General features: G+C 62.3%; 3 protein-coding genes across 5 annotated transcripts; 2 read left to right on the top strand and 1 right to left on the bottom strand.

Moving 5' to 3' along the window:
- The first annotated feature begins 21 nt into the window (after positions 1-21).
- Positions 22-3,285, top strand: U2AF1L4 (U2 small nuclear RNA auxiliary factor 1 like 4). The gene is made up of 8 exons (XM_074218858.1): positions 22-283; positions 1,329-1,416; positions 1,558-1,624; positions 1,866-1,915; positions 1,997-2,095; positions 2,374-2,507; positions 2,611-2,706; positions 2,814-3,285. The coding sequence occupies exons 1-8, from the start codon at positions 240-242 to the stop codon at positions 2,902-2,904; spliced, it is 669 nt and encodes a 222-aa protein (XP_074074959.1). The 5' UTR covers positions 22-239; the 3' UTR covers positions 2,905-3,285.
- Positions 3,028-5,089, top strand: IGFLR1 (IGF like family receptor 1). Its single transcript, XM_074217244.1, is given in 6 exon segments — positions 3,028-3,055; positions 3,545-3,742; positions 3,848-4,033; positions 4,110-4,444; positions 4,528-4,669; positions 4,672-5,089. Coding segments are annotated over 6 exon segments (1,068 nt in total). The 3' UTR covers positions 4,851-5,089.
- On the bottom strand, positions 5,013-19,702 carry KMT2B (lysine methyltransferase 2B). 3 transcript variants are annotated; one of them, XM_074218843.1, is made up of 37 exons: positions 19,289-19,702; positions 18,887-18,962; positions 18,048-18,766; positions 16,833-17,666; positions 16,364-16,477; positions 16,112-16,262; positions 15,725-16,004; positions 15,413-15,468; positions 14,775-15,050; positions 14,406-14,500; positions 14,028-14,126; positions 13,592-13,705; positions 13,295-13,441; positions 13,104-13,199; positions 12,893-13,010; positions 12,704-12,817; positions 12,310-12,494; positions 12,145-12,234; positions 11,953-12,057; positions 11,762-11,835; positions 11,536-11,654; positions 11,317-11,408; positions 11,072-11,209; positions 10,703-10,861; positions 10,328-10,448; positions 10,155-10,233; positions 9,899-10,059; positions 8,687-8,914; positions 7,311-8,595; positions 7,091-7,180; positions 6,895-7,004; positions 6,590-6,727; positions 6,440-6,514; positions 6,162-6,339; positions 5,971-6,078; positions 5,809-5,892; positions 5,013-5,702 (listed from the first exon to the last, which is right to left on the bottom strand). In XM_074218843.1, the coding sequence occupies exons 1-37, from the start codon at positions 19,700-19,702 to the stop codon at positions 5,297-5,299; spliced, it is 7,728 nt and encodes a 2,575-aa protein (XP_074074944.1). In that variant the 3' UTR covers positions 5,013-5,296. The 3 variants fall into 3 exon arrangements, with proteins under 3 accessions (XP_074074944.1, XP_074074942.1, XP_074074943.1); XM_074218841.1 differs by having other exon boundaries at positions 16,833-18,766; XM_074218842.1 differs by lacking the exon at positions 11,953-12,057 and having other exon boundaries at positions 16,833-18,766.
- Between the last annotated feature and the right edge of the window lie 1,494 nt (positions 19,703-21,196).

A 21,196-nucleotide genomic window follows, 5' to 3' on the forward strand; every position in this document is an offset into this window, starting at 1 on the left:
CCTCCTCCCCAGCCCCGAGTCCTCGCGGGACCCTTCCCGCTCTTGCCCGCGGACAGGCCCAGCCTCCGCCGCCTCGCGCCGCGCTGGGAAGGGCGCTCCGGGGCAGCCTCACGGCGCCGCCACGTTTCCCGGCTCGCCGGACTCCAACTCCCAGGGACCTTCCCTTTAAAGCACGCCCCGGAAGCGGGCTGCACCCGGAAGTGACGCACGAAGCGGACAGGCGGAGGGAGCCGGTGAAAATGGCTGAATATTTAGCCTCGATTTTCGGGACAGAAAAGGACAAGTGAGAATCATGGTGGTGGGAGGGACGGTCGTGCTGGGGACCCGCCGCCGGAATCTGCAGGGCAATGGCGGCAGGGTCTTGTTGGACTGGGTCCTGGGGGTCCGGGGAGAGCAGTGACAGGTGCCAATGGGGGGAGGGGCTGCAGGTGCCACTGGGGGGAGGGGCTGCAGGTGCCAATGGGGGGAGGGGCTGCAGGTGCCACTTGGGGGGAGGGGCTGCAGGTCCCACTTGGGGGGAGGGTGACAGGTCCCACTTGGAGGAGGGGCTGCAGGTCCCACTTGGGGGGAGGGTGACAGGTCCCACTTGGAGGAGGGGCTGCAGGTACCACTTGGGGGGAGGGGCTGCAGGTGCCTCTGGGGGGAGGGGCTGCAGGTGCCACTGGGGGGGAGGGGTGATAGGTCCCATTTGGGGGGAGGGTGACAGGTCCCACTTGGAGGAGGGGCTGCAGGTACCACTTGGGGGGAGGGGCTGCAGGTCCCACTGGGGGGAGGGGCTGCAGATCCCACTTGGGGGAGGGGCTCCAGGTCCCACTTGGGGGGAGGGCTGCAGGTGCCACTTGGGGGAGGGGTGATAGGTCCCACTTGGGGGGAGGGTGACAGGTCCCACTTGGAGGAGGGGCTGCAGGTACCACTTGGGGGGAGGGGCTGCAGGTCCCACTGGGGGGAGGGGCTGCAGATCCCACTTGGGGGAGGGGCTCCAGGTCCCACTTGGGGGGAGGGCTGCAGGTGCCACTTGGGGGAGGGGTGATAGGTCCCACTTGGGGGGAGGGGCTACAGGTCCCACTTGGGGGAGGGTGACAGGTCCCACTTGGGAAGGGGCTGCAGGTCCCACTTGGGGGGAGGGTGACAGGTCCCACTTGGGGGAGGGGCTGCAGGTGCCACTTGGGGGAGGAGTGATGTGGGAGGGGCTGCTGTTCTCATTGTTGGGGAGGGGAGATAGAGGTCCCAATTGCTGGGGAAAGAGTGACATGGGGGGCAGGGTCAAGGGGGAGAGCCAGCAGGGGCCTTATCACCCCATTCACCCCTCATTTTCACGCTTCTTTCAGGGTTAACTGCTCTTTTTACTTTAAGATTGGGGCTTGCCGGCACGGGGACCGGTGCTCCAGGCTCCACAATAAACCCACCTTCAGCCAGGTGAGGCATCTGTCCTTTCCCAGTGTGGTTCCCACCATGCACACCCCCTCTTCCATTCCCACCGCCTCCACTTTTGAGGGGCTCTGCCCTTCCGAGTCTAAAATGAACCCCTTCTTTCCTGCCTTTTGTCCTTTCCCTCAGACCATTGTGCTGCTCAACCTGTACCGGAACCCCCAGAACACGGCCCAGACAGCGGATAGATCCCACTGTGAGAGTTGGGGCAGGGGGATGGGCACCTTAGGCTCAGGACTCCCCTCTTTCCCCACTCCCCCAAGCATGGCAAAAAATAAAGGAAGCCCAGTCAGGCTCATCTGGGAGGCTGGGAGCCCCAGGAATAGGGAGCCCTTGTATTGTGGACAAAGCGACCCTGAAACGTCTAAACTAGGGGAGGATGGTGGGGTCTGACCCTTGAGCCCCATAACCCTTCTTTTCATTCCTGAATTGCTCAGGTCACGTTAGTGATGTCGAGGTGCAGGAACACTATGACAGTTTCTTTGAGGTGAGCAAGGGGAGCTGTTGGGGACCTGACCTCCCCCACCTCTGAGCCTGATCCCTCCTCCCATCCCCCCCCCCACTTCAGGAGGTGTTCACCGAGCTGCAGGAAAAGTACGGAGAGATCGAAGAGATGAACGTCTGTGACAACTTGGGGGACCACTTAGTAGGGAACGTCTACGTCAAGGTGCTTGAGGCCCCCCTCCCATACAGGCAGTTTTGAGGCCTGCCCCTGGCCCCAGGCTACCCACTCTGAGGGACCTCTCTCTTATTGTATCAGAATCCTTCCCCTCCTCAGATGCCCAAGTAGACCTCTTCCTCCCTGCCCCAGATCTGTGCCTCCTGACAGTGCTCCCTGAGGCCCCAGTTACTGGAGGAGAATTCCCAGCTGAGCCTTTTAGAGTGCCCCCAGCTAGATTGCAGACCCTCCTAACCCCTTCCCCTCTGTCTTCCCTGGGCCCCCAGTTCCGGAGGGAAGAGGATGCAGAGCGGGCAGTGATGGAGCTCAACAACCGCTGGTTCAATGGGCAGGCTGTGCAAGCTGAGCTGTCCCCTGTCACCGACTTCCGAGAGTCCTGCTGCCGACAATATGAGATGGGGTGCGGGCAGGGATGCTGGACGGGTAGCCTCTGGCCTGGCAGGGGGAGGGGAGGGGCTGGGGGCAAGGCTGCTGTTCCACCTGCCCGTCATCTGATGCCACAGTGAATGTACCCGGGGTGGCTTCTGCAACTTCATGCACCTTCGACCAATCTCCAGGGACCTTCGCTGGCAGCTATATGGCCGAGGCCTGAGAAGAAGGTATTTGGTGGGGAGTGAGCCTGGCTTGTGGGGAGAAGGGAACAGGGGCAGGAATTGGACCTGGGAAGGACTGCTGCCATCGTCTTTCCTTGACCCTTTATCTCCAGGGGGCCATTACCCTCAAGGCCTAGAGGGGGACACCGCCCCCGAGAAAGGAATCATAGAAGATCTCCAGACCACCGCCATGGACGCTTCTGAGAGCCCCCCGCCCCCATCCCCAGTAGCCTGCTTTCAGCTACAAGGAACCATGATCGCCTCCCTCCTTCCCCCAATAAAATTTCTCATTTGTCCTTTACTTTTCTTTCCAATTGGTGTTGTGGGATGCCTGCCCCCTTGCTCACGGGCAGAGGTGTGTGAAGGAGGGTTTGGATCAAAGAGCCAAGATCAAAACCCCCACATTTTGCAGAAACAGAAACTGAGACTCGGAGAAGTCACCAAGATGCCAGCCCAGGCCACCCCACCCCCACTCCCTAAGGTGATGCAGTCTGTCCAGACGGGGAAGTTAAGGGAGGGAGTGGGGCTCTAAACCAGACAGCAAGACTGGCATTAGGTGCCGGGGGTAGGCTGGCAGTGGGGGGTTTGGGCCTTCTTGAGGCCGAGGTGGGGTGGGGGGTGGAGAAGCAGGGCTTGCTAGGCCTGGGTTTCTGAAGGGGAAGGGACTTCCTGGAGGGTCCTGAGACCCTTGGGGACAGGGACAGGAAAGGCTGGGGTCGGGGACATGGTTAGCAGCCCTCGGGGCTTTGGGGAAGAGAGGACTCTTGAGGAGTGAAGGGAGTCCTCTGAAGACCCCTGTGAGGGGCTGGAGGAGTGGGCTTCTGGCGGGGGCCGGGGTGATCAGAGCCAGGCCCAAGTCACTTTGCCCGCAGGCCCCGCCCTTGCCGTGTGGCTCCTCCTTCTGCTCTGGGGGAGCACGGCCCCCACTCCCGGGGCCTTGCGGGGAGTCCCTCTCGGTTCTGCCCCTTAATGGAGTTCTGGGACCTGGACCACAGACGCTGCAGGCTCTGCGTGGAACGCTTCGGGCTGCCCAGCTGCCGGGGTGAGAGCCAGGGAGGTGGGGGCAGCCTGGGGGGATGGGGGGACACTTGGGGCCAGGGAGGTGGGGGGCCCCACCCAAGCATGCTTCTCTCCCTGCACCCCTCAGATTACGAGGTCTCCCAGAACTGTGGGCTCAGTGACTATAGGGACCGCCTGGGATTCCCTTTTGTTCGCTGCTCACCTGGGCTTTGCAATAAGGGCCCGGGGCGGGAGAAGTGTGGGCCCTGCCTGGACCATCTTCTGCCCCAGGCTACAGTGTCCCCCCCCAGCCCGAGACCCTTGCTAGCCCCTGGCTAGATTGGGGGTACCTGGGCTGGATGGATGAGGTGCTGCCTCCCCTAAATCCATGCCCTTTTCCTGTTCCTCAGAAGCCTGTACCCCCAGGAGTCAGTGCTCACTGGCAAGCGACCCAGAACCCTCGGCCACCTTCCCTGCCACGAGCTCCCTAGCTTCAGGAACCAGCCCTGGCCCAGGCTCCGCAGGGCCCTCCTCACCCTCAGGGGCACCCTTCACCCCCCCCCCCAATGCAACCTGCACCCCACAGGAGCCCTTTGCAGTCTTTGCAAGGAGTGCAGCCTGGTACGTGGTAGGCATCACTGCCCTTCTGTTGGCAGGCCCTCTCCTGCGGGCGGCCTTGCAGACATTCTGGGCCAGGGCAGCTGAAGCAGAGATCTGCAAATTCTTCCCTCTGACCAAGGGGTCTGCTGAGTCCCTAAGGTGATAGCAGCGGGGGGTGGCCCAGCTGGCTCGGGACTTCTTTCATTCCCTTGTGCCCTTTCCTTTCAGTGCCCCCCACTTGGGCACAAGTCACTCTCATGACTTCTGGACGAGCTTGAGTTGCTGGAAGAGGTGGTCGTCTTGCTGGGCCCCGAGCCTGGGCCCGGTGGAGGTTCTGCCTGGGGAACCACGTGCCACCTGGCCTCCCGCTACACCTCCTGACCTCCCGGGCCACCTTTGCCTAGCCCCTGCAGCTGGCACACTCCCCGTTTCGTGCCCTCCTGGAGACGGTGGTGGCTCGGGATCCCGCTGCCCAGCTGGGACAGTTGAATGGCCACCTGAGCTGGCTGGGGCGTGCCGACGCCTTGGGTGCGCTGCTTAAGCTCAGATGAGCCCCCTCCCCACCCCTGGCCCTGCCTCAATGACTGGAACAATAAACCTGGCTGCCCTGGCACTCTGGCTCCTCATTCCCACTAGGGGCTGAACAAGAAAGCCCAAAAGGTGGGCAGAGCGGCTCGGGCCCATGAGCCCCACACAGATTCAGAGGCCATGGATCCAAACATTGACGGACTTTATTGTGGGGGGGCTCCCCCCTGGGACCCCACCTTTTAAATAAAAAAAGTGCATAGAAAAGAAGGGATTTAGAAACCTTTGTACAATATATCTACATCCTGGCCCCTGCAGGCAGGTGATAACTGGAAGAGGGCAGGCAGGGCTCCCTGGGGACACGTGCAGGGGGAGGAGGGTCTCGCACTCCCAGGGTGAGGGTGAAATAAGATGGCAAAGTATATGGGTGGGGTCCTCTCAGGGCCAGGGCTGGGAGGGGAGGGGAAGCGGGTCAGTTGAGGAAGCGGCGGCAGCGCTTGGCCCCACAGTTGCAGGGCAGCTTGTTGCTGGCGTCCTCGATGGGGAACTTGTAGTCGTAGGTGAGCTCCTCTCCCCGGAGGATGCGGCGGAGGGCGAAGATCACGATATGCTTCTGGCCCTCCACGTGGATCACCCGGGAGAAACAGTTGGGCTCGCACGAGTGGTTGATGAACCGCGCAGCGTTGCCGTGCATGGTGGCGTCCACCACGTCAAAGTCATCCATGCGGAACATGTAGCACCCGATACCCTTGCCGTCGTAGAACTTCTCCCGCTTGTCGGTCAGCACCGAGCGGATGACGATGCCCGAGTACTCGATGACCATTTCGCCAGCGTCGATGTTGCGTTTACAGAACAAGCCCCGGCCGTGGATGGCGGATCTGTGTGGGAAGGGGGGCATGCCTTCAGTTCAGGGGCTGACCCCCCCCCCGCCAGGAGATGGGTTTGCACACACCTCCCAGTGGAAGCCAGCACCCCAGCCCTCACCTGTAGACCCCCACGGCCTCTTTGGAAGTCTTCTTCAGGTGCCGGAAGCGCATGGCCATGGGCAGCTCCAAACTGGTGGCCCTCCTGGAGCAGGGGAAAGCCTTAGTGCGAGGCCCTGCCCCTCCCCCAGGTCCCCCTCACCAAGCCTTATCCCACCAGTACCTGGTAGACCTGAGCTGCACCTCGTCCTCCTCCTCGTCGCAGGCGGCCCCCTCAGGCAGCACCCGGTGCTGGGATGCCAGGAAGTTGAACATGTCAAAGGTGCATTTCCTGAGAGGAAAGGGCAGTCACCTCAGACCACTTGTGGCTGGGCCCAGGCAGCTCCGAGATCCGGGGACCTCCCCCCCTCTCACCGGAGGTAGACTTCAGCCCGGGCAGCACCGTGGGGGTTCAGGGGAGGTTCTTCCTGCCCCTCCCCCTGCTGGTGGTATCGGAACTTGTAGTGGTGGCAGCGCTGGGCACCAGGCAGCTGCTCGGCCAGGAAGATCACAGCGTCATGGTGGATCCCCAGGAGCCGGGCGCCGCTCATCCCTGGGGTGACACGACGAGAGGCTCACCTTACCTCTTTAAAGACCCTGTTCCTCCCAGCTCCCCCCACCCCCTTGCCTCCCCAAGCCCGTCCCCAGCTCACCACTGAAGGACAGATGCCGGAGTCGGGCATGACCTCGGGCCTCCTGGACCTTTTCGATCAGCGTCCGCCATGCCCCTGTGGAGAAGGGAAGATCGGCACCCGGATCCCTGCCTTACCCAGGCTCCCTTAACCCTGGCACCACCAGCTCACCCTCCAGACTCTCTGCTTCCACACTGAAGCCATCTTCACTGCTGATCTCAAAGCGCAGGTGGGGCCCTGCCCGCCTGGGCCCCTGGTTCTCCTTGTCTTCAGGGAATGGCGGATCATCCTCTGAACTCGATGCCTCACCTGTGTGTAAGGGAGGCGTTGCCATCGCTCTCCCACTGGCACCCCCAGCACCTCACTGCTCCCTCGGCTCCTCAGCCCACCCTTCCCCCTTGTGTTGCCATCACCGGGCTCATCACTGAGTCCTCATTCCCCCGCACAGACCCGGGGCAGAGGAACATGTGCTCCACCTGAGTAGTGGTGCCACTGGGGCTCAAGCAGCAGGTCGGGGGGGCCATCAGAGACCTTGGGGAAGCCACAGTCCGGCAGTGGTAGCAACGGAGACCGGTCAGGAAGGGGCCTGAGAGGAGAGCAGAGCCAGTCAGAACGGGGGGGGGGGTTGTTATGGGCCAGAATGGGGGGGGGGTGAGGAGGCGGGCCACTCACATGGAGCTTTCTCCCCCACTGGGCTCCCCAGGAGCATCCAGGTCTAGGATTCCCCGAATGGTGGGTGTCTTCATCCGGACTCTGCTGAGTCTGGTTGAAAGGGAGGCACAGGTTTGAAGATAAAACCCACATGTGTGCCCGTATGCCCATAGCGTCTCCCTCCCCATCCCCTGAGCCCCCCCACCCCCCAAAGTTCCTTCTTGCCCTTGTCACCACTTACCCACTGCCCAAGGCCCCCAATGATTGGGGGATACTCTCAGGGGAATCCCCTTCCCCATCCAGCCGGGGGGCCTTGTTTGGAGGGGGTGCTGAGGGGCTGCGGCCGGCGAAGGTCGACACCCGCTTAACTCGAATGGCTGGGCGGGGGGGGCTGGGCGGCCCACTGCTCAGCACCAGCGTCAGTGACGGGGGAGGCGGAGGTGGGGGGCGCACCACCCCCACCACAGGCAGCACACTCAGCAAGGGCCCAGGTGTGAGACCCCAGGCTGGGGTGGCAGCTGCGGGGGCTGGGGGGGCTCGTTTCGGCAGAGGTGGGGCCGGCTCGCTCTCCCCTGCCATCTTCACGAACACCTGCCCCAGTTTGTTAACGAGAATGATCTTGGAGGCAGCGGTTTTGGGGGGTTCAGGGGCAGGGCTGAGGCTTAGCACACGGACTCCAGGAGTCCCAGGAAGCCAGGCAAACGTCCGTGGGGGGTCGTTCGGGGTGGGGAGCGGGGCTGGGGGGACCTGGCTGCCATTGGCCAGTGAAGGGGGCGGGAGAGGGGGTTCTTCCCCAGGGCCAGCCCCTCCCTCACCAGCTCCACCTAGGTTCTTGAGTACAAACTCCACAATTTCAGAAGGAAGGTCCTCAGGGGGCCTTGCCCCATCCCCTCCTCCCCCCCCACCCCCTACCCCCCCCACCCCTGGCCCTGAAGGGGGGGCTTCCTGGCCCCGGGGCTGCTGGACGGCCTCAGCTTCACTGTCCGTGCCATCATCCACACCATCCAGCTGTTCAATTCGGGGGGTTCCAGGTAGGGGACTGGGTGGTGGGGCGGGACCAGGCACCACAGTGGGGGGAAAGTGAATGTAGTGGGCAGCAGGGCCAGCCTCCTCCTCTGAACTATCCCCAGGGCCCCCCCGGCTACTTCCCCCAGCCCCCTCCGCCACAATCTCCTCCTCCTGGAAGGGTTCCGACCCAAGCAGACTGGCTGCAAAGTCCAAGTCAGCTGCGCTCAGCCCCGGCACCACCTCCATGTCCTCAAAGTCAGGTCCCAAGTCTTCTGGAGGAGGCGGTGAGGAGGCGGCTAGACCAGGGGGAGCCAGCTCCCCTGAGGTAGGCATGAGGGCCTCGAGGGCTGAGGTAGGAGGGGGCACCCTGAGCTGAGGAGTGAGTCTGGAGGGTGGAGAGGCCCGTCGAGGTGGGAGCCAGGAAGCCAGGGGGCTTGGACGGCGGGAACGTCTTGGGGGTGCTGGGAAGTCGGGATCACCGACTGTTGGGATGTGATGAGACAGAGATGATGGACTTCCTGCGAGGGAGAAGACAGAAAGCTCAGAGCTCTGACTGATGTGGGCACAGCTCATTCCCCCTCCCTCTCACCCAGAACAGCTCAGACTCACCAGGGGAGGGGAGAGGCCAGCAAGAGACACCTCCCAGGGGTCTTCGGGAAGGTGAGTAGTTGGGCACTTTGATTCTAGCCCCTGAGACAGATCGAGGGGCTGGGGAAGGGGTGATGCTCTGCTCTGGAGGGGGGGGTAAGGGGCCCATGTTCTGGGCAGGGGAGTAGCGCTCAGGACCTAGGGAAACTGTGTCAGGCCCTTGTTGGGGGGACTCGGCTCCAAGCAGCTCTGAAATAACATGAGAGATGACGTTAGGGCAAGAGAAAGGGCGGGGGGGGGAACCCTATTCTCTCTGGTCACTGCTACACAGCCCTCATGGTGGGGCTTAGTCTCACTGTTGTCCTTTCTCCCCCTTGGGCAGTCTTGGGGTCCCCCTCCCCTAATACAGGTAGCAACAGCTCAGACTCAACCTGATCTTGAGCTTTCCTTCTCATGACGCCCCCCTCCCCCCACAACTAGAGCATCCTTTCCAGCCTCTCCCCTTTAGAACCAAGCTTCCTGGAATATCGGACACATCTTTCCCTCCACAAGCCCCTCCCCCCTGCCATTCTGGATGGCCTCCCCATTCTCCCATCACCAGGGTCTCACAAATGAAAGGCCTCTGCCCCCTCTCTGTTTTGCTGATCATACCTTAATCTTCCTCAAATAAACTCACATTAAAAGTGACAAATCGCCTGCCCTGGCCAGGCTGACACCCTTTCCAGGTCTTTCCTCCTTTAACCAGAAGTCCTAGGGCACCTTTCCCTGCTTGCTACAATTTCCAGCTCCCTCCTAATCCATTCAACCCAAGCTCAATTCCTGAAGCTGGCCTTCAGGGCTTTGGATGACTGGCCCTTTCTACCTTTTCAGACATATCTCCTGCCCCTCCCAACACGGCCCTTTCCCTTCCCACCTCTATGCCTGGGCTTAGGACAGTCCCTGACCACACTTCCAATAGCTTCGTCGTCTCTGTGTCCTACCCCAATCCTCTAAGATCCAACCAAAGTCGGCTCACACTTCTCTAGGTCCTCTCCTCCCACAAATCAGCTCAGCAGTGAGGGGGACATGTTACTCGCACCTCCAATGCCAGACTGGCAGAGGCTTCCCCACCCACTCCTTCCCACCACGACAACTAACCAGAGCTGGACACAAAGCAGAGTGGAGTCACCATCCCTAAGTGAATGAAGAGTCCCTACCAGCTGGTGGGCAGAAGATGGGGAGGGGAAGCTGTACCTGCAGTGGGGATGGGGCTATGCACAATGGTCCTATTCTCCTCTGCTGCCCCGATGTGGTCTGGCTCCTCCCGAGGGCCCCTGGGTCGATATTCCAGGATCCGGCACCGATACCAGCAGCGCCGACGAGCATCCACTGTGCTCCAGTACAGACGTGAGCACCTGGGAGGTGAGGAAGAGGTGAGGCCAGAAAGCGAGGAACCCATGCCATGCCTTCTCCCTTCCTCCCACACCCCTGGCACATCAGGGCCTCTCACTGGTAGCCAATGGGAAAGAGTCTTCCTTCGCAGTCAGACAGATCAGACAGCGTCCCCAAGGAATCGATTCGGATAGAACCTGTAAGAAGAAACGAGCAGGATCAGAAGGAGGGGGGCGGGGAGTGCGGTTGGTGAATGGAAGGGCACAGGCAGGAGTGGGGCAGGGGTCTCACCAATGAGCACGTTGATGGCGTCCGGCTCCAGTCCTGTCAAAAATTTCCGCTTGAAACTGATACCCTCGAAATCCACATAGACCCGGCGGAGCACATCGAAGCCGTCAGGCGTCACAATCTCCTGGGGTAGAGCGGGGAGAAGGAGGGTCAGCAAAGTCGATGGCCCCCCACACCGCTCCAGGAGCAGAAGCTGTGAGGCCCCCAGTGCAGCATTGATGAGAAGCAGCTATGAGCCCCCAGGAACTACAGAATATGACAAAGGAGCTGTTTGCGTCAGGGAAGACATGGTGGAGAAAGCCCCAGGATAAGCAGGACAAAAGAAGGAACAGAGAGGAGTCGGCATCCCTCCTGCAGGCCCTAAGGCCCCAGGCCCACCTTGCCATCCAGGAGGTCTGTGTGTTTTTGGCAAAAAACTTTCTTGTCGTCCTGGAAGATGCAGCAGCTGGCGCGGGCACACATGAAGTGGAAGTTGCTCAGGCAAGAGGACAAGCAGCAGCCCACAGTGGCACCTGGCTTCAGGCACAGTTCACACCTCTGCGGGGGGAGAATGGGATTCAGGACGACCCCAAGCCCTTCTCCCTACAAACCCCTCCTGAAATGAACCAACACCCTTTGCAGAGTAATGGAGAGCTTCTCCTTAGACCAGATGACAGGCCTATCAAGGGGGACCGGAGGAATTATCTGCATTTTCCAGAAAAGTACTGAATGACGGCCAGGGTGGGTGCTGGGATCCCTGAGCCTCACCATCTGCCGACCCCGGGCCACAGCTGCATGGACGTTCTTGAGGGAACCGTCATTCTCCTCAAACACTTCCGCTGACCAGATGGCACAGTTGACGTGCGTCCACTCGTTCTGTCCAATGTAGAGGAGCCTTCCAGCCTCCTGGGGGAGAAGAAGGGGGAGAAGTCTAGTGTGGGCAGGGGCTTGCACCCAGTTTGAGACTGTAGGTGGAGCAATGATGCTTCCTCCCTTGCCGCCACCTCGTTTACCTTGGAGTCAGCATCCCCATATTTGAGACAGAGGGCACATTGGCGTGGGTCCTCCTGATGGGGATCCAAAGCTGGCTCTTTTGCCTGTGTAGCTATAAAGCGAAGCATGTGATCATGGTCAAGGCTCTGGCCTTTTGGCCATACCCCCTCCTCAACCCTGAATGATGTGGTCACTAAAGCCACCATCCCTCTCCAGAACCAGGGAGCCCCTCCCTCTACCTGGAGCGGCCCCTCCACCAGGGGCATGGCCAGACACAGGGATCTCAGATTCATGTTGTCTCCACTGAGCATAGATGTGATCTGCGGATGGGGGCAGAACTGCGTTGGGCAGGACTCCGCTGCAGGAAAGAGGGAAGACAGTCATGGGGGGCACTGAGCTGCCCCAGGGAATATTCTCCTGCCAGGCTTCCCTCTCCACCACCCTGGGCCGCCAAGCCCCGCTCACTTGGGCAGCCGAGTACTCCGTCTCCAGTACTTGGGATCGTGGGCATCAAACCAGCTGAAGGCAGACTCCAGTAGCTGGAAAAGGAGACACGGAGGGAGAGAGAGAGAGAGAGAGAGAGATAGTGTGAGTCAAGAAGATGGCCGGGCCAGAAGCTGAGAAGACAAAAGGACTCTTTCCCCAGGTGCCCGCACCTTCAATAAGAGGCCCTTGACCTGCCCAACAGCCCGGCGCTCGGGAGCATCTCCTTCCTCCATGTGTCTCATCAGGATACTGACCACATCCTCCATGAAGCTGTGCTATAAGGGGGTGGCTGGTTGGTAGGGAAGACCCCCGCCTTTAATGCTCCATCACCCCCAGCCCCTCCCTACAGGTCCACCCCATACCACAGAGTTGTAGTGTCCATCTTCAAAGAGTTGGCTGATAGCCCGCAGGTCACAGGGTCCTCGGTGCAGCTGCTCCCCAGCCTGGCCACACTGCAATGAAGCACCAGGTGAGCCCCTCCTCTGGGTGGCCCTCCCCACCCCACTGTGAGAGGCCCGCTACCATACCTGGGTGCACTGCAGCAGAGGGCTGGTCACCTTGGTGCTCAGTAGTCCCTGGAGGACCTGGTGCAGCCCCCCTCGAAGAGCGCCATCCAGGGCTTCTCTCCATCGAGGAGGAGTCGCTCCTGCGCACGGCCCACAGGTGTATAGCACCGAGTCTGGCAGCCCAGACAAAATCTCGTAGCCCTCATCTGAAAGCAGGCAAGAAAGAGGATGACGGTTGAGGGCAAGGCTCAGAGGTGACAGCTCCCAGCAGCCCTCAAGAGTCAAATGCTGGAGGCTGGGGGAAGTTGTGCCCAGGGAGCTCATAGGATATGTAGTCCACTCACCCTGAAGGGGAAGGGGACTGGGGACCATCAGAGAGAGCAGGGCTGGGGTCCAGGGTGGTCCCCCCACCCACCTGAGAGACCCTCGCACTTGGCATGCACCCAATGGTCACACTGTGCACACTGCATCATCTTGCTCTCATAGTCATTATCCTCATAGCAGCGTGTACAAATTGGACAAAAGTTTCCTGTGGGAAGAGACGGGGGTTCAGAAAGGGTACCCAGGACTCCTAGGCCCAGCCCCGCCTCCGGAGGCTTGCTACCTTTCTCATACAGCTGGGTGCAGCTGGGGCAGAGGCTGTAGTCCCCCGACCACTCGCTATCCCAGTTCTTCCCTGGAGCCGCTCCACAGCTTTTACACCGGATACAGGCCGAGCAGATCTGGGACAAGGGGAGGAGAGTAGGAGGTCAGCGCCAAAGTTCAGGTCGGATGAGAAACAGACCCAAGAGCCACAGGGGAAGTCGGGATCTCACCCAGTGACGCCTTTTACGGGTGGCACGGGTTGGGTAGCTGGGCCCTAAGCAGGCAGGGTGGTAGGCATGGCGGCAGCGCTCACACTCCAACAGGTGCTAGCACAAGTGAAGACAAGAGGAAGAGTCACCACCCCAGGGTCAGGCTATCGTGCCCATCTGGCCCCCTCCAGCTCCGGGCCCCATCCTCTCACCTTGCTGCTGCGACCCTTACGTCCACAAACATGGCAGAACTTGCACCGGCGACAGCACCAGGTATCATGGTGCTGGGGGAGTGGCCGCTCTGCCTCCTCCAGGCAGAATGGGTGGAAAGGGTCACAGCAGACCTGGCAAAACACCAGCTAGGGAGAGAAAAAGGTAACCTGCTGTTGTGGGGGGAGGCCAAAGAATCAAAGAGTGGGTCTAGAAATATGGGGCAGTGGAGACTGGAGGAATGGGCGGCAAGGGCATGACTAGGAGGGCACGGGTAGGGGGGGATCGGCGGCTCAGACCTCATGTAAGCCTTTGCTGGCGCAGAGCAGACACACAAGGGGGGGACCCCCAGGCACAGAAGTGAGCACACTTAGACCGCCCATCAGCCACACATTTTCCAGATCACAATCCTCCTGGTGGGAGAAAAGGGGAAATCGAAATCAGAGATATAAAAGGTACCTTGACTCCCTGCCTTCTACATCAAAATGCATGCCGCACTCTTGCCCCCGCAATGTTCCCCATGGCTTAAACCCTCTGACCCCTTTCCCTCAAGCATCGTACTCCTAAGCCCACACTCACGACCCATTTTGTGCTGTTCCATCCAATGTGCTTGGACAGACACTTAAGAGAAAACAGAAAGGCAGAAATTCCTGCCATCTACTCTCAGTCAACTGTGACTCCCAAAGCCCCCCTCCCCACCCTGTGCCTCCCATGCCTCATCGGCTCCTGCTCTACCTTGAAATCCACACGCACTCGATGGATCCCATCTGGAGACTTCTGCTTTCCAGTCCAGCCGTTGGGGAAGGAGGCAAAGGGTCCAGGGCCAGAAGTGTCCTGGGGAAGGGGGTGGGAGGGAGATGGGCCTGGAGGCAAGGCAAGGATAGCCAGGGTGGGGGGAGGGGATCCTGGCTGCACCCCAGTGTTCCAACCTAGGCTCCACCGTTTCCCTAAAGGAGTTCTCACATCAGGCCATTTGTTCCCCAACTGGATGCCAAGTATTTTTGGGGAGGGGCTATCCTGCCTCACCACCTGCTCCAACCCCCTTCCCTCTCCCCTCAGCCCTAACAGGGGGCAGCACATTCATTCCCAGGTGTGACAGGAGCCAGGGCTGACCTTTTCCAGGCGCCTCCGAGCCTTAAGCTGCACCACGGGTTGCAAGGTGGCCTTCCGGGGCCGGCTCTGCTCCTCAGGCTCCAGCAGCGGCAGCTCTAGGGAGGGGAGGCAATGAGGACATCTGCTGACCCTTGCAGCCTGCCCCAACCCCACCCCCATTTTGGGGCTGGTTCTCTCTACTCCCAGGTCAGGAAGATCAGGGAGTGTCGAACAGAAGCGAAACCTGTTCTAAAGTCTGGCACTGTCTATGACCCGAGGAGGCCCCAGAAGTTAAGGGGAACTGAGCCTTAAGAGCCCAGACAAAGAACCAGCCACTTTGGGTCAGGGAGTCAGGGGAAGCTAGTGTGGACACAGCTAACTGGTCCTCACCATTTTCTCGAGGGCCACGGCGGCGGGAAGCTGGGGGGACACCTGGGTCGGAGTCATCTGAGTCCTCAAAAATGTCATAGGAAGGCCGCTGTTTGACACAGCGACGGGCTGACTTGCGCTGCAGGAGGGGATCCTGCTCTTCAGACCCAGGGGGGGCCACTGCCTCCTCCCGGGGCCCCCCACCTCCTGACCCCCGACGTGGGCCAGGAGGCCCAGGAGAGGCTTCCAGGGATTCATCGGAATCCCAGGGTAACAGTGTCTTCACCATTGTTCGGCCTGTGAGGACAGGGGGAGGGGGGGGAAACGGTGTGGAGGATAAGAAGTACAAGTATGGGGGGGTGGGGGGGAGGAACAGGGAGAAATGATTGATCAGATGAGGCAGAAATGAGATAGAAGGGAATTAATGGGAAATGGGGAAGGGAAGGAATGCAGGAATGGCAAAAAGATAGGTTTAAGAGAATGAAATAGAATGGAGAGGAAATGAAGCTGGGCCAGGGGCAGAGGGAAGGTAAAGACTAATGTGGCCTCCTTCCCACCCTAGCTTCTTTAGTCACGCCTCTGCCTAAAAGTGTTTGATGGGTTTGGGGCTTTTTTGGGGGGGTCAGCAGACAAAAACCTTTCTAATGGGATGACATTACCTTTCTTAGCCAGGCGTTCCATCTTTCGGGCCTCAATCTTATCACACTTCCGGTACCTGGGAAGGGGAGTGGCCCATCACTGGGGGAGGGGACTAGAGGTCTGGTGGGGAAGGGGGGGGTGCCAACCTCCTGGGATGCTAACTCTACTGTTCTGAATAATGATAAAAATAACAATAACAATAATAACGAAAGCTGAATTACGTCCTCATTGGCCCACAGGACTAGGACTGGATTATAGGTGATTCATAAAATGCTGGGGGGGGGGGTCACCTCTAAGAAGCACTAGGAGGGACCCAGGAGAGAGCAACTCACACACAGCATTGTTTTTTGGTGTTTGGGCCTCCAAACTTGGGTTTGTCCAGACAATTGACACAGGAACCACAGTCTTGCAGACGCAGGCAGCCCCGGCACCGCCCACATCGTGCCATCCTCATCTTCTTGCCTTGGTGGGAGGGCAGGGAACGTCTCGGGGCATGTGGCAGGGGACCTCCGGTTCCTGTGGAACCCGAACTCCCACCCAGGCCTGCTGGTTCCACTTTTCCCCTTCGGGACCGGGAAGGGATACCTTCAGTCTCAGATGCGGATGATGTATCTGTTGCAGGAAGAAGCAAGGTTAGCCCATGACAATGTTCTCCAACCTCAGGTTTTTCTTTTCTCTTCACCCCTCCCTACTCCCAAACCCACCCCCAGCATCCTCACCATCAGCTGCAAGGTCATGACGCTCCCGGAGGGGCAGAGCGCTGAGTCTAGGGACATCTTCGGGGACCATGGCTCGGGCCTGGCCCAAAGCCACAGCCGCATGACGACAAACATGTTTGATTCGGGGACCCTGGACTGGTGACTCGGGGCCCTAGAAGAATAGGCAGAAAACATGGTAGTCAATTTCCTGGCTTCTCCAATCCAGTTTCTCTCCCTCCTCCATCTGGCATCAGTCCCTCTGTCATCGCATACCGGCGGTCTCTCCTTCTTGGCTTCCAGAAATTCATCCTCAGACTTGACAGCCCCTCTGTCAGGGCTCTGCTTAATGGTCCTCACAGCCTCTTCCACCTTCATTCCAGGGCTTGACTGGGGGGGGAAAGAGATAGGGTTGTGAGCTGGACAGTGAGGAAGGATGGAGATAGGGCAACAGTGGGGGTGGGGGGGGTGGGGAGGAGAATGGGCCCAATGAACGGGTGAAACCTTGAAAGAGTCTTGTGCATGATTAATCTCTAGCAGATCATTTGCTGTCTTGGGGAAGGGGGAGGGATGATTTTTTTTTTTTTTACAAAAATGAATATTGTAAACTATCTCTAGAAATGACTGGAAAAAATAAAATAACATTAAGATTTTTTTTAAAAAATGGAATCTGCAAGGAGATGGAAAAGAGGATCTAGGTGGACCCTGGCTAGCTAGAAGGGAATAGGAAAAGCCCTGTTCTCACCGGAACTGGGGGGGCCGCCTTCTGCTGGTGCTGTTGCTGGTCGATCTTAAACAGCTGTACTTTAGCCTTCTTGAGAAGACTGAACATCTTCTCTTCTACTCCAGAGAGTGGAAGTGAAATTGTTCCTCGGGCACAAAGATTCTGCTCTTCAGGGGGAAGGAGTAGCTGTGGCTGCCCATTGCTGGGAACCAGTGAGCCTGGTGGGCCCTCAGCCTTTGTGGGTGTAGTTGCTGAAGGGCTGAAGCAGGGCAAGCTGAGGTGATTGGTTCGACTACCTGTCCGGGCCTCAGGCTCCAAAATCGGTTCGTCAGCTGGGGGAGGCTCTGGCTCAGGGAGATCAGGGGCCCCCGGTAGAGGTGCGGTTAGCACAGATTCATAGATCTTCAGGTGGGCTTCACTGGGAGTGAACTGGGGAGCTCGAAGCAAAAGGGGCCTTCGAGATGGGGTCAAGGGTGCAGGGGGTGGGGCCGGTGGAGGAGCCGGAGGCGGAGGTGGGGCTAGCTCCAAACTCAGTGAAGTCCAACGGAAAGTGGGCTCCCTCAGAATAGAACGTCTCTTTTCAGGAAGAGGGGCCGGTGGGGGTGTTGGCGATCGGGGTGGTGGAGAAGGAGTAGGAGAAGGGGTAGGGGTAGGGGTAGTGGTAGGGGTAGGGGTAGGGGTAGGGGTAGGAGTAGGGGTAGAGGTAGAGGTAGGGGTAGGGGTAGGGGTAGGGAGTGGAGCTGGAGTTGGCTCCTGAGGGGTTGGAGGAGAGACTTCCACAGGTGGCCTGGGAGGGGGCGAAGCCTCAGTCCTGGTGGATCGGGAGACTTCCTCATCCATGAATCTTCGAGGAGTCTTGATGAGACGAGAAGATCGGGCACTCACCACAGGCATGATAAACTGGCGGATATTTTTCAGGAAAGTGGTCCCCTTGGGGGGGGCTGTGGGACTGTCTTCGGGAGGTCCCACAGGAGGGACGGGGGTAGGGGGAGAACCACCCTCTGGTCCCCCTCTGGCCGCCTCCCGTTCAGCTCGCTGAGTAGGGGTCAGGGGGGGCCGGCCTCTTTTTCGGGACCGAGTGGCCGTGGCCACGGGAGGTGGCGCGTCTCCCTCTTCCTCAGGGGCTGGAGGGGGTGGAGGGGGTGGAGGTGGGGGAGGGGCAGGCGAAGATGGGGGAGGTGGTGGAGATGGAGGAGGTGGTGGTGAAGGTGGTTTTTCTTCCTCTTCCTTGGTCACCTTTTTCTCTTCTTCATCTTTTTCCTCTTCTTCTTCTTCTTCTTCCTCCTCTTCCTCTTCTTCACCTTTTCCTTCTTCTTCTTCCACGGCTTCTTCTTCTTCTTCCTCCTCCCGCTGCCATTTCTGTTCTTGCCCCACTCCTTGGACAGACCCGGCTCTACCGGGGGGCCCCTGCTGTCCCCCTCTTCGACGACCTCGACCCCTTCCTGGCTCAGTTCCCAAGGTCAGCTGTCCCATCTTCATCTTTTTGGCCTTAGAGACAAACTTGAGAAGGAGAGGGAGCCTTCCCCGGCCACGGCCCCTACCTCCTCGGCCCCCTCGACCGGATTCCCCTCTTTTGTGGCTCCCTGGGCCGGGGCCGGGGGCCTCTCGACATCTCCAGGTCACGGCTCTTTGATTTCCCGGGCCTACGGGGAGCGCCGGCTTGGGAGTGGACGCAGTCGCTACGGGCTCCGGGGGCTGCTTCTTCTTCTTGCAAGACCCCGGGGGCCGGCCTCGAGGCCGCCGGAGGGTAGGAGATTCGGAGACGCGGCCCCGGGGGCTCGGGGGAGCCTGGGACCGCTGAAGCAGCTCAGCCAGTACCTGCACCATCCGCTCTTTGCCGGCCTCACCCCGTTTCCTGGACGGGGTCTTCTGGGGGGTGAGGGTCCCTCCGGCGGGGCGGGGAGGCGGAGGGGGGGCGGTCCCGTGCTTTCGGCCCCGGCCTCCTGGGGTTCCACCTGTGGGGAGAGCGGTCGTGTGCAGACACGGATGAGGGCACGGCCGAGGGGCGAGGGGGGCCGGGGACCCCCGACACAGCCTTCCGGAGGTTCGGGCCGGGGCCTGCGCCCCTCACTCACCTTGCTGGGAGCGCAGCGCCGAGCGCAGGGAACTGGGGGCCGCATCTTCGTCCGAGGGGAAGCCCAGGAACTCCTCCTGATGGAGGGACCGGGAGGGAACGCAGTGGTCAGTGCCCACGAACCTTCCTCCACACGACCCCCGCGTGGGGCCGCACCCCACTTCCATCTTCTCTAGTCTGACCAGCAGAAACCAGGGAAAGCAAAGCAGTCTCCAGGGCAGGCTCGGGCCCTCAGCCCCGCGGGGAAGGGGCGCCGGGGGGCGCCGGCACTTCCTGGTTGTCACGGGCACCTCCGTGCCAAGGTCACATGGCGGGGCCGGGCCCGGGGCGCCCCGGCCCCCCGCGCCCCCCGCCCCCGGGCGCCCCCCGCCCCCCCCCCGCCCCGCCCCTCCCGCGGCCTCACCTCCGCGTCCTCCTCCTCGGAGCTGCTCTCCTCCGGCGCCGCCGCCGCCGCCGCCTCCTCGTCCTCCTCCTCCTCCTCCGGCCGCCCCCGGCCCGGCTCCTCGGGCGGCCCGGCCCGGGCCCGGCTCCGGCCGCGGCCCCGGCGGCCCCGCAGCCCCCTCCACAGGCGGCGGAGCCGGCGCAGGCCCCGGCGGAGGCCGAGCAGGCGGCGCAGGGCCGTGTCCTCGCCGGGTTCCGCCGCCCCGGGCCCGGCCGCGCCGCCGCCGCCGCGCCGCAGGGCCACCCGGGCCCGCTCCCAGCCGCCGCCGCGCCCGCAGCGGCCCCCGCCCCCGCCGGGGCCCCGCGGCCGGCCCGGGAAGCGGCCCCGCGCCGAGCCAGGCCCCGGGCAACCGCCGCCGCCCGCCGCCGCCGCCATCTTGGCACCGTGAGAGGGGCCGGGGAGGCGGGGGGAGGGGCGGCCGGGCGCAGGCCCGGGGGGAGGGGCGGGGGCGGGGCGGCCCGCGGTGCACGACAATAATAAGCGCCACAGCGCCCCGGCCCGGCCGGCGGGAAGCGGCGCGCCCGGCCTGGCCCTGCCCGCGCCGCCGCCGCCGCGCCGCCGCCGCCGCCGCCGCCGCCGCGGGGCACCACGGGAGCCGCGGGCCGCCGCGCCGCCCGGCCCTTCCTGCTCCCCGCCTCGGAGCGGGCCCGGGCCTGGAGCCGCGGGGCGGAGCCGGAGCCGCGCGGCGCGGGGGCCGCCGGGAAATGGAGTCCCGCCGCCTCGCCGCTTCCGTTAGCCGCGGGAGGGACCGGGGTGGGGGGGGCGGAGAGGGGCCGGCGACGCGCTCCCGGGCGCAGCGCTAGAGGGCACGAGGAGGGCCGGCGGCGGGGCTTGGGGGCCGCCGGTCCTTGGGGTCCTTCCTCCCCACCGGCGCCATTGTTCTCTCCGCCTCGAGCTTAGCAGCGCGGACTACGGCTCCCAGGGGGCGATGCGGCCCAGCGGGAAGAAAAGAAGGGCGGAGCAACCGAGCGCCCGGAGCGCGAGCGGCCTCGGGGCCGGGGAGGCCCCCCGCTCCTCCGCCCGGGGGTGCGCCGCCGCGGGGGCGCGGGAGCCCCAGGCCCGCCGGGGGCCCGGAAGAGCAGCACGGCGCTCCGGGGGCCCCGCAGGCGGGCGCCCGGATGGACCCGGAGGAGGAGAGCCGAGGCCCGGCTAGCGGGGCGGCCTCGCGGCGGCGGGTCCGGCCCGGGCCCCGGCGCTGCCTCTCCCGCAGGCTCCGGGCCGGGCCGGGCAGCGGGGGCCGGCCCGGCCCGGGGGCGGCGGGAAGGGGCCCCTCGGGGGCTCGGCCACGGCCGCGGGGGACGGGCTTCACTGCCGGGCAGCTCCAGGGGAGGGGGCAGCCGCCGGCGTGGGGCCGGGGCTACGGGGGCCGGCACCGGGCCTAGCTCCACCCGGAACCCCCCCACTGCGGAGGGGGAAGAGCGGGGCAAGCGGCCCGGTACCCGCCGGAGGGGGGCTTCTCCACCAGAGGCCCCTGGGTGGGGGCCAGGCTTCTGGCAAGGTCCAGAGCCCGGCTAGGGAGCCCCAGCCGCCCGGCCAGACCCTCGGGGCCGGGCCCGGAGGGCACTTGCCGCAGACCCCCCCGGGTGCAGGAGATGGCGGGGCCCAGCCCAGACTGGCCTTCGCTGCGCCTCCCCGCAGGGGCAGAGGCGCCCAGCCCCACGGGGAACAGGACTCCCCTGGGCCGGGATGGAAGTGGCAGGAATCCCAAAGCGTCGGCAGCTTGGGGGCCTCAGAGAGAGGGGGCGCCTGAGGAGTGGAGGGAGGGAGGGAGAACCCCCCCAGCCTGCTCTGGTGGTGCTCAGAAAATGTAGCGAACGTACCAAAAGCCAGGGCTCTCTCTGTTCTGCACTAGTGACTTGTGGCCACTCT

Source organism: Macrotis lagotis, chromosome 1, assembly GCF_037893015.1.
Source record: "Macrotis lagotis isolate mMagLag1 chromosome 1, bilby.v1.9.chrom.fasta, whole genome shotgun sequence".
NCBI lineage: Eukaryota > Metazoa > Chordata > Mammalia > Peramelemorphia > Peramelidae > Macrotis > Macrotis lagotis.

Coding starts and splice junctions, on each gene's coding strand:
- U2AF1L4 (XM_074218858.1), top strand. CDS start 240: ATGGCTGAATATTTAGCCTCGATTTTCGGGACAGAAAAGGACAA. Junction 1,625..1,865: donor GACAGCGGATAGATCCCACT/GTGAGAGTTGGG, acceptor TGAATTGCTCAG/GTCACGTTAGTGATGTCGAG. Junction 2,096..2,373: donor TAGGGAACGTCTACGTCAAG/GTGCTTGAGGCC, acceptor CTGGGCCCCCAG/TTCCGGAGGGAAGAGGATGC.
- KMT2B (XM_074218841.1), bottom strand. CDS start 19,702: ATGGCGGCGGCGGCGGGCGGCGGCGGTTGCCCGGGGCCTGGCTCGGCG. Junction 11,836..11,952: donor TCAAGGGCCTCTTATTGAAG/GTGCGGGCACCT, acceptor CTCCTTTTCCAG/CTACTGGAGTCTGCCTTCAG. Junction 11,409..11,535: donor TGGTGGAGGGGCCGCTCCAG/GTAGAGGGAGGG, acceptor TTCGCTTTATAG/CTACACAGGCAAAAGAGCCA.